At 41.3% G+C, this 15,855-nt stretch overlaps 1 protein-coding gene across 2 annotated transcripts in view; it reads left to right on the forward strand.

Annotated features, from left to right (window-relative positions):
* cpt1a2b (carnitine palmitoyltransferase 1A2b) overlaps positions 1–15,855 on the forward strand; it is a 54,169-nt gene that overhangs the window by 2,845 nt on the left and 35,469 nt on the right. For both annotated transcript variants that reach the window (XR_005440520.1, XM_038692621.1), the window contains exons 2-6: positions 6,506–6,648; positions 8,426–8,565; positions 12,386–12,563; positions 12,888–12,989; positions 15,325–15,462. Coding sequence is in view for 1 of the 2 variants with exons in the window: in XM_038692621.1 (XP_038548549.1) it covers positions 6,508–6,648; positions 8,426–8,565; positions 12,386–12,563; positions 12,888–12,989; positions 15,325–15,462 (699 nt within the window). In the remaining variant the exon portion in view is untranslated. The remainder of the gene's footprint in view (positions 1–6,505; positions 6,649–8,425; positions 8,566–12,385; positions 12,564–12,887; positions 12,990–15,324; positions 15,463–15,855) is intronic.

A 15,855-nucleotide genomic window follows, 5' to 3' on the forward strand; every position in this document is an offset into this window, starting at 1 on the left:
GAGAACACAATGTAACTTTTACATTTTATTTATGGACAGAGCCCTGCTGTTGTTTCACAGCTCCTTACTGGTGAACAACCTGCAGTGTTTGAGATTATTATTAAATTTATAATAAATGTGTTTTATTCATCTAGTGTGTGTGAAGCTTATTGCTTCAGTATATTCCCTGTAAGTCTGTTAATTTTGACAACATATTTCTGTGGTTTTTCCATGGTTTGAATTTGTTTGTGGCTCCATGGGGCTTTATAGAACCATGATGGAGAAAGATCAAGAGGTGAATTTGTGCATTATACTACAAGCCAGGCAGCCTTCTGTGTTTGAGAACTGTGCTTTTTATTTTGTTTTTGTTTTTTTTAAATCGCCTACTAGAGGGCTGCAGCACCAATAACCAGCCTAGTTAAAATGAATGAAATGACAAAAAAAAAAGATTAGTTCATTTTAATGAACGAGATATGGTGACTCGAGTCTTTCAAAACAGTGACTTTTCCCATCACTAGCAGTCTGAAACAATAGTATGAAGCTGCAGTACCGGAGGCTGCAGCTTCAGGACCCCTGCAATCCTGGGACCGCAGTTCTAGGACCCTAGTTCTTTTGCGACAGCGCCATCTAGTGGAGTGGTGGTGATAATACACAGCAACACAAAGGAGGTTAACACTGTCTGCTAGCAGACAGGCCGATGTGCGCAGCTGTAGGGTTAACCGGTCGATATGCATATAATCAATAACTTAGGTTTAGGCACACACTCGGTGGTGGTTGTGGTAAGGATAATTGGCTTCGGGGGGCTAACTAGCTAGCCTGTCAGCTAGCTGGCAGTATCAAAGTAAACAAGGGTCCTGGAATTGCTGTTCCGGTTTCTGAAACTGCAGCCTCCGGTACTGCAGCAAATGCTACTCGTCTGAAGAGGACGGGGGATGTTAGCTAGCGAAAACCGGCTTCAATTTTCCAGCATGGGGAATATCTGAGCACCTCACGTTTTGATTACGATTCAGAGGGCTGCGATTTGATTATAAAACAATTATCGATGCATCTTGATGCATAATTTTTTTTCCTATACAGGATCCCTGGATAATTACTAAGCATTTAATTTGCGCATTAAAATCCAAAAGATTTATTAGCTTAAAAGGACTAGTTTGCAGACTGAAACTTACTGCTAATATATTTCTCCGCTTACTTTCACCGTCACGTTCTGTCGCTCGCTCGCTCTCATTCGCTCGGCCTCACACACAAGATTCACCGAGAGCTGCCAAGCACCGGTTAGGGCTGAAACTATTCGATTTAAATCGATTAATAAAATGCTTCGTTTAATCCATGTAACTATACAGCACAGTGTTTCACAGGGACATTTATTACTGCCGCACGTCGCGTTTATGCTGTGAACACGACGTGATTGAGATGCCGCTGTTTGCAAAGTGGAGGAAGAGAGGAAAATGGTGTGGGACAAAGAAGAAAGTGTCCAAAGAGATTATGGGATTATTTCAAGCTAAAGAAAATGTCACCTTATGTCACCTTGGCAACAGCACAACGGCACCTGAACAAAAAGGTGTTCTGCCAGCGGACCACAGCCAAGGTAACAGCAACTTTAGCATTTAACTGAAATCATGATTGAGTTGAAGGCTAGCCAAAGTAAGCCGCTGTCCTCAACTGAAAAGAGCTGCACCTTTTACTCACCTCCAGCTCTCTCTGTAGCTCAGACAATCTCCTGCTACCTGCGTGTGCTAATCCATCCTTTCACCCGTTTTCTTTGTCTTTATAATTGACATCTTTATAATAACAAACAGCTGTGTGATGTTCAGGATTGCTCGTTTCACATTTCACATGTGTTTTCAAAACGTGGTTTGGAACGACTTCAAGACTGCCGTCAAAAGATGGTTAGTTGTGTAGTCTGAACGGCACTGCCATCGGCCGACGCTGAAAGTCTTGTAGTCTGCACGAGCCTTTAGTCCAACTTGTATAGCACTCGGGTGATGTTGGTAAAGCAGCTGTCTGGTTGTTGGTCTAATGTTTGCTGTATGACACACTATGAATTTCTGAAAGGACTAATAAATATCTGTCACCTATAAACATGCACAGCTGATTCTGTTACGGTTGGGGGGGATTCGCCAAGCAAAAGTACTTAATGATGCATCGATGAATTGTTGAAATAATCTATAGAAGCTTCGAATACTAAAATCGTTAGCTACAGCCCTAGTTACCATGCTCGCAGTGTGCAAGTTAAAATCATTACTTTGATATTAATGTTTGTGTGACATTTTAGTGTGGTGGTTATTCATTCCGCTGCGCTGGTGTGCCGAATACAGGCGAACACTGCTGGTCTCTTGTATGCGCTCCTAATACGGTCCGGCCGCTGCACTTCTGCAAGTTCCGCTTTTTGCGTTACGTCAACATTACGTTATCAATTAAGATTCGATTTTTAGACATTTGTTAATCAATTCATAATCTTCCATGTCCGCATCGCGATGCATCTAAGAATAGATTATTTCTCCCCCCCCTACTATACACCTCCCGATTCGGCATTACGCTGCTCTTATAACAGCACCTGTCACTTAGATGTCCTTTAAAGAATGAGGAGAGGAAGCGAGCCGAGCCAAGCCATGAGTATTACCGTGCTCGCATAGTGTGTGAGTGAAAATTAGTAGTGCATTGATATAATAATTGTGTGAAATTTTAGTAGCGGCGGTCATAATTCAGCAGCGGCACACCGCTGCTCCTGAATGCATACAGGGGAAACGCTGACTTACTCTTGGGGAAATTACAATGTATAGCAAAAGTTTAAGCAAAACTGAACCAACAAACCCAGAAATCAAAATCCCCTCTGGGACAAATTATAATTATATATTTAATTGGATTTGGTTAAACTCCATTTTGGGTCTCATGTAAATACCATTACATTTCAGTCACAGAGCCTAGCCTCAGATATTCATAAAATATATACCCAACAGTATTTGAAAATCTCAGAAGGTAGGCAGAAGTGCCTAAAACCTGCATTCTTTCTAACTTTCATCAGGTGTCGACTCCACTGGCTTTATTACCTCAGTAAACACTTTCCCTAATGAGTTTATGGTCTCATTGCTTCAACACAACATGATGATCATTCAGTAAATTATGATCCCATTAAGAGGAAAATAAACAATAAAGCAAGGTATGCTTTAGGGCGGGGCTTCCTTGGGAATGACAAGTTGTTACCATGGCGATGAGGTTAGAGGCGATTCATATCCATGCACTGTGTAAATTTAACCCGCACCTTTTGAAAAATCTTATTAGGAGTCACCTGTTTATATTTCTGGTGAGTACATTTAATTTGAAGCCTGTGCTAGCCAAAATTAGCATCACAGTTAATATCAAAGTTACATGAATCATGGAGTAGCTAGCACCGCCTCGTCCATATATCGTCATGTCTGGTTCCAAAAAACCAAGTCAGCGACGGCTCAAAAACTCAAGGCTTTAAAACCGTAGTCTACAAACCAATGGGTGATGTCACAGTGACTACGTCCACTTCTTTTATACAGTCTACGGTTGTTTCACAACACTTGCCGCCGCTCAGAAGTCATCCTCAAGTTATCATCAAAGACTCTACTAACCATCTGGATATAAAAATATTTTATCTGTTGCACGATTAAAAAGCAGACATTTTTTCCTAATCTTCCTAAATAAAGGTGGAAGCCAGAAATGAGGTATCTCCATACTCAATTTGTGCAACATGAACCAAAACTACAAACGTTTTAGCAGTTATATTGGTGCACATTGATGCTTCTGTCCAGCATTTGGTTAATATTTTACAAAAAGAGAGTGGAGATATCATTTCTGGCTTCCTGAATAGGAAATGAGGGCTGGGCTGGGATCTATACAAAGTTCCCAGGTCAGAGTGGAGGTCATCTAAAAGTGAAGTTGATCTGGCCAGTCTTTGCTTCTTTAATGTACTAGTTGAAGTTAGAAGTAGGTTAAGGTTTAGATTATTTTGGACTGGAATTTAAGTTTAGGCATTGAAAAATGGCTCGAGGTGAATGTAAATAATGTTGGAGGTCCTCATAAGTGCACAAACATTCTGTGTCCCCGTCTCGGTATCAGCGACTGTGCGACTGTGCTTTCTCTCCCACCTTCATTCTCTTTTCTTTCACTTTGTCTTTTCGCTCTCTGCTGTGTGAAATAACTGTGGGAAGTGAGAAATATGCCGCAATCAGTTGCTTGGCTGGAAAGAGAGAAGGGGAAGAGATGATAGAGGTGTGCACATAACCTCAGAGACCTTATGCGTTGACCTACTTTTTATAGGACTGTAACTGTATAGTTGTCTTGGCATCATCCGGTACGTACCAGATGCCTTCTTCATCTAGAGGGGTCTAGCTGCAGACCTGCACTGTGGCGTCTCTTCCGGTGCAGGCTCCACTCTCAGGTCAGCTCCACTGTCAGGACAGAAAATATATTTTTTACATCCTCCTAAGGACGTATTTTAAAGCATTATCTGTTGTTTTTCGCCACACCACACACCGTGACAGTAGGTGATTGATTAGTGTTATTCAAAACATTAAAACAGCGCTCGTGCCGCGGCCAAAGTGGTTGAGCAGCTTCCACTCACTGCAAATCGCCTCTTTTATGAAGGGCCCTTATGGAAGACAGAACGTAGTCCTCACAAGACCTTCAGTCATTGAACTTTGAACATTACATCCTGTTGCCTCCTGTCTGTGTTGAGAAAATGTTGCCAGGTGTAAAACACTAACATACATCCGGAGCTTATAGACTTTCAGCACTATAGGCTACCAATTAACTAACACTTTATTAACACTGCACTCAATTTCTCTCATTTTCACTAAAACGTATATGTATGGATGAGAGTTAATATTCCTCTTATATTAAACTTACACTATATATATAATAATATTATAAAAAAAATCGTTTTGTAATTAACCGAGATTTTTGTGTACTGTTACACCAATAGTTTGAACAAATTGTGCTTTTGGACCTGATAGATATGTTTCCATCCAAGTTGTCATTGCCTATTTAGCCATTACAATTGCGCAGCACAATAATGATGGGAAGGATTCCTTTTAGTTGGCATTAACCATGGATCTGGAATCAAATGAGTAAGGGAATTGAAAAACAAACCAAGCCAACAGGGATGCTGTCCAATCAGTGACTGATCTGGCTTGGGAACACCCTGTCTGCTGCTGAAAGCTGAATGGAAACTATTGCTGTCCAAACTTTCTAAGCCCAGATTAGTGAGATGCAAAACCACATGCTGCGGAAAAAACATGGATGTTGTACATGTGATGTCATCCTTTGGATTGTTAGATGTATTAAAACCAGGTTTTGGAGGAACACTTGCCAGAACTTTCTCATCTGAGTGCAGTATGTGGGCTAGATAAATACTGTATGTGAACAGTGTTTCCTGAACTGAACAGTGGGTCTCTTTCTGACACAAAGAGAAATGTCATTCATCAGGTTGACTAATATTCACTTCCCAAATGTAAGTTCCCTGCACAGTAAAAGTGTAGGAATTTGTCATGGCAACCTTAAAGAAACCAACCAGCAGTATAATGACACACAGGCTGTTCTTCAAAAAGTGCTCGACATTTTTAAAGTCTACATGGCTAATACTCACTACTTTCTGTGGTGATCTTCCTGTTTCCAGATACTGTGCAATTGCTATTTCCAGTATACTCGCTAAATGTTAAGAGCATTTTGTATATGAAGATGTTGTTTTTCAGCATTTGGTTGAAGCAGTATTTGTACTAATTAAACCTACTGTGTAACACAGGGCTTCACACAGCAGCGCTCTGAGCAGTTTTGAGTGTTCTTGGTGCTGCAGAGGGATTCAGAGACAATAACATTCCAACATTCCACTGACACATAAAATTAAGTGTTGTCACACAGAGCTTCCATACAAGAGAGACCCAAAACACTGAGGTGCTTGCTGGCTTCTAAAACTACTGTGTTGTACTTTTCTAGACAGTTCATGTCATAAAACTATAAAAGGTTACCGGTATCCTAGTTTACAGTCCCAGTAAAGTACTGAATATTCTCAAGGTGAAGGGTAAAAGTTGTGTAAATGTAGACCGTTTTTAAAAAAATGGACAGTCTTTTTGTTCAAATTAATTTCAGATTGATATTTCAACTCAACAGCCAAACAAACTCCCTTCAGTGCTCTCTCAGAAGCTCTGTCCCACAAATTTCAGATCTCAGAAGTTTTTCCAGCATTGAAACCCCTTCGCCCTTGACTGGTCATAACTTCTGTTTATACTCTTCAGACCTATTCCTCTTTAGCTGTTTATCAGCAATCTCTCTTTCTTCATAGTGGCTGGAGTCCAGCACGTTCGACTGTGCTGGTGTATAGAACTCTCTCTCCCACTGCCCCCCTCCCTCAATCACTCCTAGCTAGCAAATCATGATGCTGAATATGACAAACTGGATTAAAATTACTTACTACCCATTTAGCTATACGGTAAACAATTTATTAAGTTATATAATTTAGTGATTTTAGTTTTTACATTTTTGTTCACTTGTGTTTCCATAGGGATGGCGGAGGCCCACCAGGCAGTGGCGTTCCAGTTCACCATAACGCCAGAGGGGATTGACCTGCAGCTATCCTATCAGGCCCTGAACCAGATCTATCGGTCTGGAGTACGATCCTGGAAGAAACGAGTCAGCCGCATGAGGGTGAGTGTGTTTTGGTGATCACTAGCAGCTTTACAGCGCAACCTGTCCCTAAAGGTGCGAGCACACTGTGCGAGTTAAAACCGCAACCTACTGTAATCACCCCAGCCCCGCCACTAATCGTTCAAAATATACCGTTTAACAGTCTGACCGGCCGCTGTGAGCGCAGAGAGAAATTCCGGTGGGCGGGTCGCTCTGCGGCCGCTTTTGCAGCTCGTTTTATAATACAGCGGGGGAGATGGCAGCGAGGGAGGTGAAGCTGTGAGTCAAAAGAAAGCACAGAGAAGATAAGGAAGGCTTGTGTTTGGCTAGTTGTCTATTTAGCTGTATCAGGTGCCTTTTGTTAAAACGTTCAACTTTTCATAAAGTGAATGAGCTTCTCAGTGTCACTTTTCTTCGACCAACCAATCACAGCCTGAATGGGGCGGGACATTAAAAGTTTTACGTGCTGCAGCGAACACGCACATTTATATTAGTTTGGCCTCCAGGTTGTGTCTAGAGCCTCTACAGTGGACAGATGTAGATTTAGCCAGAGATCAGGTGGGTGCGGTATGAGGGGTATGATGTGCTGTTTATATTGTAGGCAATGGTTGCAGGCAACAAAACTGTTTTAGCTTGAAACTTTGAAGTTGCACAACAGCAGTAAGGAACACAAAACTTGTAGGGACCGATGCATCACTCGAAATACTAAGCTCCTCCCCACTTATCAGTGATCATTGATTAATACCTGTACCAAAAAGAGGGATGCCACCAAATAATGCGCTGATGCGACCACCTGAGAAAGTTGGTAGCACCAGTGCTACCAGTGGAAAAGTAAGTCTAGAGCCCTGTGTTGCTACGTTTTATTATTTCTAGCTTGGACACATTTGAATTTGGTAACAGATGGTTTCAGTATTTATTATTAGCAGTGTAAGTGCCCTTTGTTTACATAGCCAAAATCACAAGTTTGTCACAGAGGAGTTTGCGGTCTATCGTTGTACCCTCCCCACCCCTGATGCAGATAACATCGGATGCCTTAGTCCTTTGGCTATATTGCCGTTTGTCTAAACCGTGTGTGTGTGTATACGATAAGTAGGAGGTGGTGTGTAGGGATGTAATCTGTGTGCTGTGGGAGCTGAATGCTGAAGGCCTAATGGCATTGGTGAGGAATCATGAGCATTTCCTAACATGGACATGACATGCATTTCTGCCCCTGCTGGGGTGACAAAGACACAGCTGTTAGTTTCTCAAATCTGTTTGCTTATCCTGTCAGGTCCCTGTAAGCGAATGCTGTGAGGTCACACATAATTCAAACTACCAAAAATTAAGAATTGAAAGTTTACAAAGATATAAGATTTGTGGTGCTATTGTCGAACATCTTGTAAAAACATCTCAACAACTCTAAAGCTACTTTAGGGAAAATGCAAATCATCAGTTTAAATATTCACTCTTAGCAGGAAAAAATTGTTTCTAACGCTGAGCCCACACTAGAGGATAATCAGGCAGATCTTGGGCAAGTCCATGGACTCGCCACTGTACACGTTTAGAAATGTGTGGTCCTGGATCTTGACTGAATGCTCTGGTGTGTTGGTGTTAATAATAATAAATTAATAAAGTTTGGTTAAACCTTTCTTTGTCTGTGGCATCCCACGTTTTTAAATCAAATTTAAGATTTGAAAATCCTCTAGTGTGCAGCAGACGTAAGAGGAACCTCTGTTTTCAGCAGTTTTGCCAGAATTGTAAAAGAAAGGAAATATGTTCACTAATCACAATGTCTATTTTTCTTCTTATGTGGTAACAGAACAGGGTGATCAAGGGAGTCTACCCTGCCAGCCCTTCCTCCTGGCTCTTTGTTGTCATAGCAATCCTGGCCACGATGTACATGCGCTCGGATCCCAGCATGGGGCTCATCACCATGATACAGCAACACCTGCCGCTAAGGTACTCGCACACAGGGACGACTATCTTTACCTGCTTAAGATGGAGGATGACTGCTCTTTTCTCTCTTGTATATGAAGTTGGTGATCCATGAATTTGATGTCGTTGTACTGCATTAGCAAAGCCATTATAAGCTCACATATATGAGTGATTTGTGTAATACTTGGAAATGGAGCTTAACTCATAAAACATATCCTAGAGGATATTAACAGATTGCAGATAACATCAGTATCGGTGTACATATTGGCCAGTAGGTAATAAGAAATTGCAGTTTGTCCACAACTTTCACACTGTAAAATGTCCTTCTTAAAATATGTCTGTTACAATTAGGAAAACAAACACATGAACAAACCTGCATCTGTTTAAAAAAAACTTACTATTGGCTCGTGTATCATTATTAGATTTCTTTTTTTACTTACAAATGTCAATATCGGTCTCAAAAATCCAGTGTTGATTGAGATATAAATGAGCATGCTGCCAGCTGAATGGAACGGCTCCACCTTAAAGACCAGTCTGTTGTGCATTAGTAACAGGAGGAAAAGGATTTAGTTTGGCTGGTCCAAACAAACATTACATCTTTACATATAAAGCTGATGAATCATATTGGAGCAGTATGGGTGTGGTGAACTCTCCCCTACTTTGCTAACTGTGGCTTTGGATAACATTGCTGACTCACTGTCTAGCTCATAGTCACACACAGTGTTCTTTCTGAAATGCGTGGTTGCAAACTGTGATGTTTAAAGAGGTGGTATTGTGCTTTTTGCCCCTTTTCCCCTCTCCTTTTTGAGTGTTATACATTTTTTTTGTGCATGTAATATGTTTGCAAGAAGAAAAAGCACAGCCCAAAGGGAGCTCTCATCTCCCACAGAAAACTCTGCTCTGAACTGCTCAAAAACCGCTCATTTGTAGTCCAGTCCAGTTGCGCGTCATAACGCTCGCCAAGCGGCTAGTCCGACACACCCTCAGAAACACGATGGAGAAACACTGAGTTGCAGCACACACCTCTCCTCTCCCTTCCAAACACTAGCTACCCTCCAGGCGGTAAATGGACATGAAGTTGTTACTGTGATGTAGAGACAGAGCTTAGTTAAAACTTTATGGATGAAAGATACCTTTGTTACAGATTAATAACTCTTGCTCCAGTCCATGTTGCAGCTGAAACGAAGCCGTGTTTACCAGCTTCTTGCTGACCCGCCCTTCTCTGCTTCTGATTGGCTAGTAGTAGTCCTTAACTATGAACTGTGCATGTGCAACTCCAAACAAAGATCATGTAGAGACAACTACTAGTGTCGCAGAGCGGATGTGTTACGGGTACGTGGTGTTGTCATAGACGCAAAGCACAAATTTTTGCCTGTTTAAGCTCTTCACATTCTCCGTTCCCTCTGATGGGTAAACACTGTGTGTCCTGTGACTCACATGTGACACCTCCAGTTTTCAGGCATTAGACATGTGCTTTTCCATATCAGTATAAGTAATATAATTATAATCATTATAATCAACATGCGGGCTTCTGTTTATGCTATTTGGATGTCTCAGCATTGCTGAACTGCAGAGTAATGTGACAAACGTTCTACTGGAGATTACTGCTGCTGTCGAACCAGCTTGGGAGTTGTGCTGAATAGTTGGCTTGGTCTGTCACTTTGGTGTTAAATGTTAGTTGGTTGTATTTGTGATTCTGATCTTCAAGTAGAAGCACGGATGCGGTGATAAAAAGAAACTGAGTGGGGATTGTTAATAATAAAAATAATAGTAAAAATAGTAGTAGTAGTAGTAATAATAATCATATTTATTTGTAGAGCACTTTTCAAAAACAAGTTACAAAGTGCTTTAACAAGTGTAAAGACAATAATACAAAAACAATACAAGATAAAAGCATGAAAACATTGAAAAGACTAAAATACACGTTTAAGATAATATAAAATTAGTAAAATAAAGTCAAATAAGATTGGGAAAAGCTCTCCTATAAAAGTATGTTTTAAGAAGGGACTTAAAAGAGTTCACTGACTCAGCCGACCTGATTTCCTCGGGCAGGCTGTTCCAGAGCCTCGGGGCCCTGACAGCAAACGCTCTGTCCCCTTTAGTTTTCAGTCGAGACTCTGGAACAGACAGCAGACCTCTGCCCGAGGATCTCAAGGTACGTGCTGGTGCGTATGGGACTAAAAGGTCAGAAATATAACAAGGCGAGAGGCCATGAAGAGCTTTAAAAGTGATCAATAGAATTTTAAAGTCAATTCTAAAACATACTGGGAGCCAGTGTAATGAAGCTAAAATAGGGGTAATGTGGTCATATTTCTTTGTTCTAGTTAAAAGCCTGGCAGCTGAGTTCTGGACAGTCTGGAGTCGATCAATAGATTTTTGGGTTAAGCAGGTGAAAAGGCTGTAGCAATAATCCAGGCGTGATGAGATGAAGGTGTGTAAAATGGTCTTGGTGTCCTTAAAAGTTAACATGGATCGAATATTTGCTATATTTCTAAGTTGATAAAAAATTTTCACTAATTCCACAGAGGAAATGCTGACACCCAGGGTAAAAACAAAGTCCAGTGTATGACCACGGTTATGTGTTTGCCCTTTGACATGTTGTTTGAAGTTAAAAGAAGTGGCCATATTTAAAAAGTCAGTTGCATTAACATTGGTGGGGTCATCAACATGAATATTAAAATCGCCACAAAGAACAATTCTGTCATTATAATTATCTTTATTGAGGTTAACGAGCATGGTACAGTGATAACGGATGAATCAGTTGATAGTTGTTTGTGGGCTCCTTTCTGCGGCTTATTATGGACTTGAGGGATAAATGGCTTGCAAAAAGGATTACATGATCTAATTTTACTGAATATGATTGAGATTCTATGTTGTGAAAGGTGCTATATGCTGTTGCTTAATGAGCTGAATGTATTGATGTATGTGTAGTTGATCTGAGGTTGCTTAACGTACTTTAAGGTGAAATAAGTATGCATTTCTTTTTGGGTTTATTTAAAGGTTTTTCACCTAATGGCATATAGCTGACGATGAATTGCACTGATGGAAGCTCAAGATAAATGAACTAAATCTGCAAGAATAAAAAGAGGGGAAAAAAAAAAAAAGAAACAGCTGTCTAGTCATTGAGTGGAATCCAGTTAAAAAAATCTTCGAGTGGACATTCTCTTTCAAGTGGGGAAACTGCACATATTTAAACGGATAACTTGACACTCCTGGTAATGTGAAGCACAAGTGTTTCTACTGTGGCTACAGACAGACGTGCACAGCGATTCTGAAAATAATCTCTCAAATTCACTTCCTCTGTGATCCAGCAGATGTTGCAGTTGTACTTTTTATAGTTTAACACAAGTTGCATTCATAACCATTTACAGATGACTGTCCCTGCATCTATAATGTGTGTATGGGGGGGGGGGGGGAGAGAATTGTCAATGAGTAACACATTATGATTGTCTTCCTGGTGAACTTGCACTCAGCTTTGTCAGGGAGCCTTTTGGGGGGCTACATAGAACAGGCCCCAGCCTGGAAATTGTCTTCCTCCCGGCGGTCCCCCCCAGTATTTCCCACAGGATTTGGAGAGACTATGGTGGGTGGGTCCGAGGCCTGAGAGGGTCCGGTAAAGTAAAATGTGTCCATTTACCTTTAATGGACAAATGTCATATGTTTTATACTTTCTGTGAATATAATCTAATTAATCTTATTTCCATCCTGTATAGACTCCTTATTTTGAAAACCAGACATTGTCACGTGTTGTCAAATGTGTTGGATTTAGCTTTTTAACACTAATAGGCACATGCTGTTGTATTTACGTCTCGAGTAATTGTCCTTTCCCCTTCCCTCTGTCCAGTCTCCATGTCTCGCTCAGTACCCAGGGTCAGACCATGCTCTCTGCGCTGGTCTTCAGTACTCTGCTATGGCTCTCCCTCATCCTTGCACTCAGGTTCTGCCTCAAACTGCTGCTCTCCTACCACCAGTGGATGTTCGAGCTGCATGGCAGAGTTTCCAACACCACCAAAGTCTGGGTGGTAAGCCATGCTTTTACTTGGTATCACATCTCCCTCCGGTGGCCGCTGTGCAGAAGTTCTTTTGAGTCATGGACACAAAATTTTATTTAACCTCAAAATAGGTTTTAGCCATAATTTAAGAATGAATTGGGTAATGAGTAAAGATTACTACCGTAATCCCCGTCCACCACCTGCCCCGCACCGCCGCCAGCCGTTCAAAACATAGTCGGACTTGCCACTAGCAAGATTGCCCAGCAACATTACTCAAAGTTGACCCGTGTATAATCAGCTTAATAAAGGTTCTAAAATGGTCTCAAACCTCTGTTTCTCTCGGTTTTATTTCAGACTCTGCTGAGGTTGTTTTCAAGCAGGAAGCCTCTGCTATACAGCTATCAAACCTCTCTGCCCCACCTGCCTGTTCCTGCCATCAAAGACACAATGAGCAGGGTGAGTGGACACATGAGCGCACCTCTACTAGGGTTGGGCTGATGGACGATGCCATCGTCCATCCCGGTGTTTCATTGTAGACATCGTCCGATGGAAATTTTGTAGACTTTGCACAACCCTAACCCATACACACGTTCAGTTCCATACAGTATGTTTTATTGGCACAAATGTCAGGTGAACAATATTGTTGACATCAAAGCACATCAGAACACATTAATATGTTGAAGGTTACATCTTTTAGAAACATTGAAATCCCGGTTAGATATTAGTTTGATCATGAACATGACTGCTTTTATGATCCACCTGTCATCAATGTAAGGACCGACACAACTATCTCTGAACATCAGAATGAAATCAATAGACTATACTATCCTTTAACACTGTGACTCTGTGGAGGCTGTCAGGCTGGCAACAGTTGCTCTGAAACATTTACCGTGGCTTGCATTACTGCAGTAATCACTGTTTAAGTCCAAGTAATCTGTATGAAGCTGTAAGCGATAAAATGAACAATCATCTGTCATTGGCTGTGTTCAAAACAGAAGGCAGTTGCCTCGCTGCCTCGATACCATAATGGACAGCTGGCTCAGAAGGCATCACTTTCAAGTGAAGGTTTTTCTGTTAACATTGGTTTCAAACAGCCTTCTAGGGCAGCACTTACGGCAACGTGTGACGTCAGCACGCCGTCTGGCGTCTCTTGTGGCTGTTGGAAGAGATGCTACCCTAAGCATCAGCTTAACTAGCTATTGAAATGCCAAATGGCTAACAGATGCCTCAGAAATCATACTGAACAAACTTGGTTGGTTACAGTAACGGGCTAATGTGATAATTCAGTGTTTAGTTTTCGCTAGCTTTCCAAAAATTAAAGTGAGAAAACTACTAAACTTTTAAAAACGTATATTTATGTACGAATTCGGCTTGTTTGTCCAGTCTTAACAAGTTTTCAAAAGATATGGCGGCCGCAGCCGTGCTGGTTTATGGGTAAAAGGCAGCATCGGGTCACCATCGATGCTGCCTTCAAAACTTGCTGTTACTGGGGCAGTTTGAAGGCATCTTGCGCAATAGGAAGAAATCATTTGACCCGTTTTGAACAGCACTCAATGCTTCGTTGTCCTGTTAGACACCTTCTGGGAGAGCAGTGTAGCCCGTTTCGAACACAGCCATTGTGATTTGTCGCACTGATTGGAACATTCCTGTCATAGTTATTGTGTTGGAGATGTTAATATGTCTGAGTTGTAGTTTTAAAAGTGAGTTTGAATATTAGCTGCAATAGTCTTAATGTGTTTTAACAACATTTCATAAATACAAGATTTTTTAAATGTCAAATATTTGTCTAAAACTTTACAGTTGTACAGTATGACACATTTTCTGTAATAGCTTACTGGGTCAGAGTGTGACTTTACAATCACAGATTCATGAGTAAACTGTGTCTGATCTGTTGATCCATATTTTTATCTTCAGTTATTGCCACTGGCATTTTGTGCGGTCAGGTGAATAAATGGACATAAATATAAAATTAAGCTTTGTCAGGGAGTCTTTTAGGGGGCTACATAGAACAGGCCCCAGTCCGGAAATTGTCTTCCTCCCGGTGGTCCAAAGCTCCTGTGCTAGTGGTGTAAACAAATTCCAACATCCTCCTGATACTCTGAGCCCCCTGTCTCCCAGTCGCAGAGCATCTTTCTTATGTGTTTCTTCTTCCCTGCTTCACCTTTCATGTCCTCTAGGTTGTTAATTCTTTGATTCCCAGACTGTGTAGACTGGTTGTAGCTGTTTTGGGGAAAAAAGCTGCTTTGTTCTCAGTGTATACAGAGATATGGTTGTTTACATGGTTCAATAAAGTCTTCAAATAAAGAAGACATACTTTATTCAATTCAATGTTTTTTCGCTCTTGTTAATGTTAGTAGTAAGTATATTATACACGCACAAAGACATGCAGAGATGTCAGAGCGAGGGGCGCTGCTACTGTGCGGCGTTCAGTTCAGGGGCTTGCTCAAGGCCATGAGGTGAACTGGCACCTCTCCAGCTACCAGTCCACACTCTGAGCTGGACTTGAACCCTCCAGTTCTCAGCCTAATCCTTATACTTGATCTAAAGACAATTCAATTATTTGCTGAAGGAGATCCATGTTATCTTACTTTTTCTCTCTTTGTAACCTGGCGTGACTCATGCCTCATATATTCATGGACATTTCACACATTTGTTTGGCTTTGTGTGTGTGTGTGTGTGTGTGTGTGTGTGTGTATAATGATCTAAACGGCAGAGCAGAAATTGATGATGATTTCATAACTACAGAACCAGATTTTGAGTCTCTCTCTCTGTCGCTCTCTCACACTCACAGTACCTGACGTCAGTGCGCCCTCTGTTGACTGATCCAGAGTTTAAACGAATGACTGAACTGGCCAATCACTTTGAGTCTAACCTGGGAAACCGCCTCCAACGCTACCTGAAACTCAAAGCTCTGTGGGCCACCAACTATGTAAGTCGTAAAAGGTTTGTAAGGTTTATAGGTTTGAAGAATGAGCATCCATCAGTCCCAATGGTGACATGGTTTGGGATTGTCAAAACTGAAGGTACAAGTCAGTGCTGGATGATCCAACATGAGGATTTTAGCCAGACCCTCCTTTTTTGTGTTATAACACCTGTTGGTCATGCAGCATTGTTGGTGTGTTCCATACACATAGGAGCCATTATACAGGGGGGCATTGCCTGCCTGCCTCCGGCAATTTCGGAGTTTGCTCATAGCCGAAGTTGCTTACTATGAGTTGCTAGATAAAATAAAATATGTCGTTGGTGACTTTTCACATTCCTTTTTTGTAACTGGTCTCGAGCACTTGTCACAGATATGGATGAGCTGGACAGATGTAAACAT

Source organism: Micropterus salmoides, unplaced genomic scaffold, assembly GCF_014851395.1.
Source record: "Micropterus salmoides isolate LMB-PRFRI ecotype aquatic unplaced genomic scaffold, ASM1485139v1 Ms_hic_scaffold_10, whole genome shotgun sequence".
In the NCBI taxonomy this organism is placed as follows: Eukaryota; Metazoa; Chordata; class Actinopteri; order Centrarchiformes; family Centrarchidae; genus Micropterus; species Micropterus salmoides.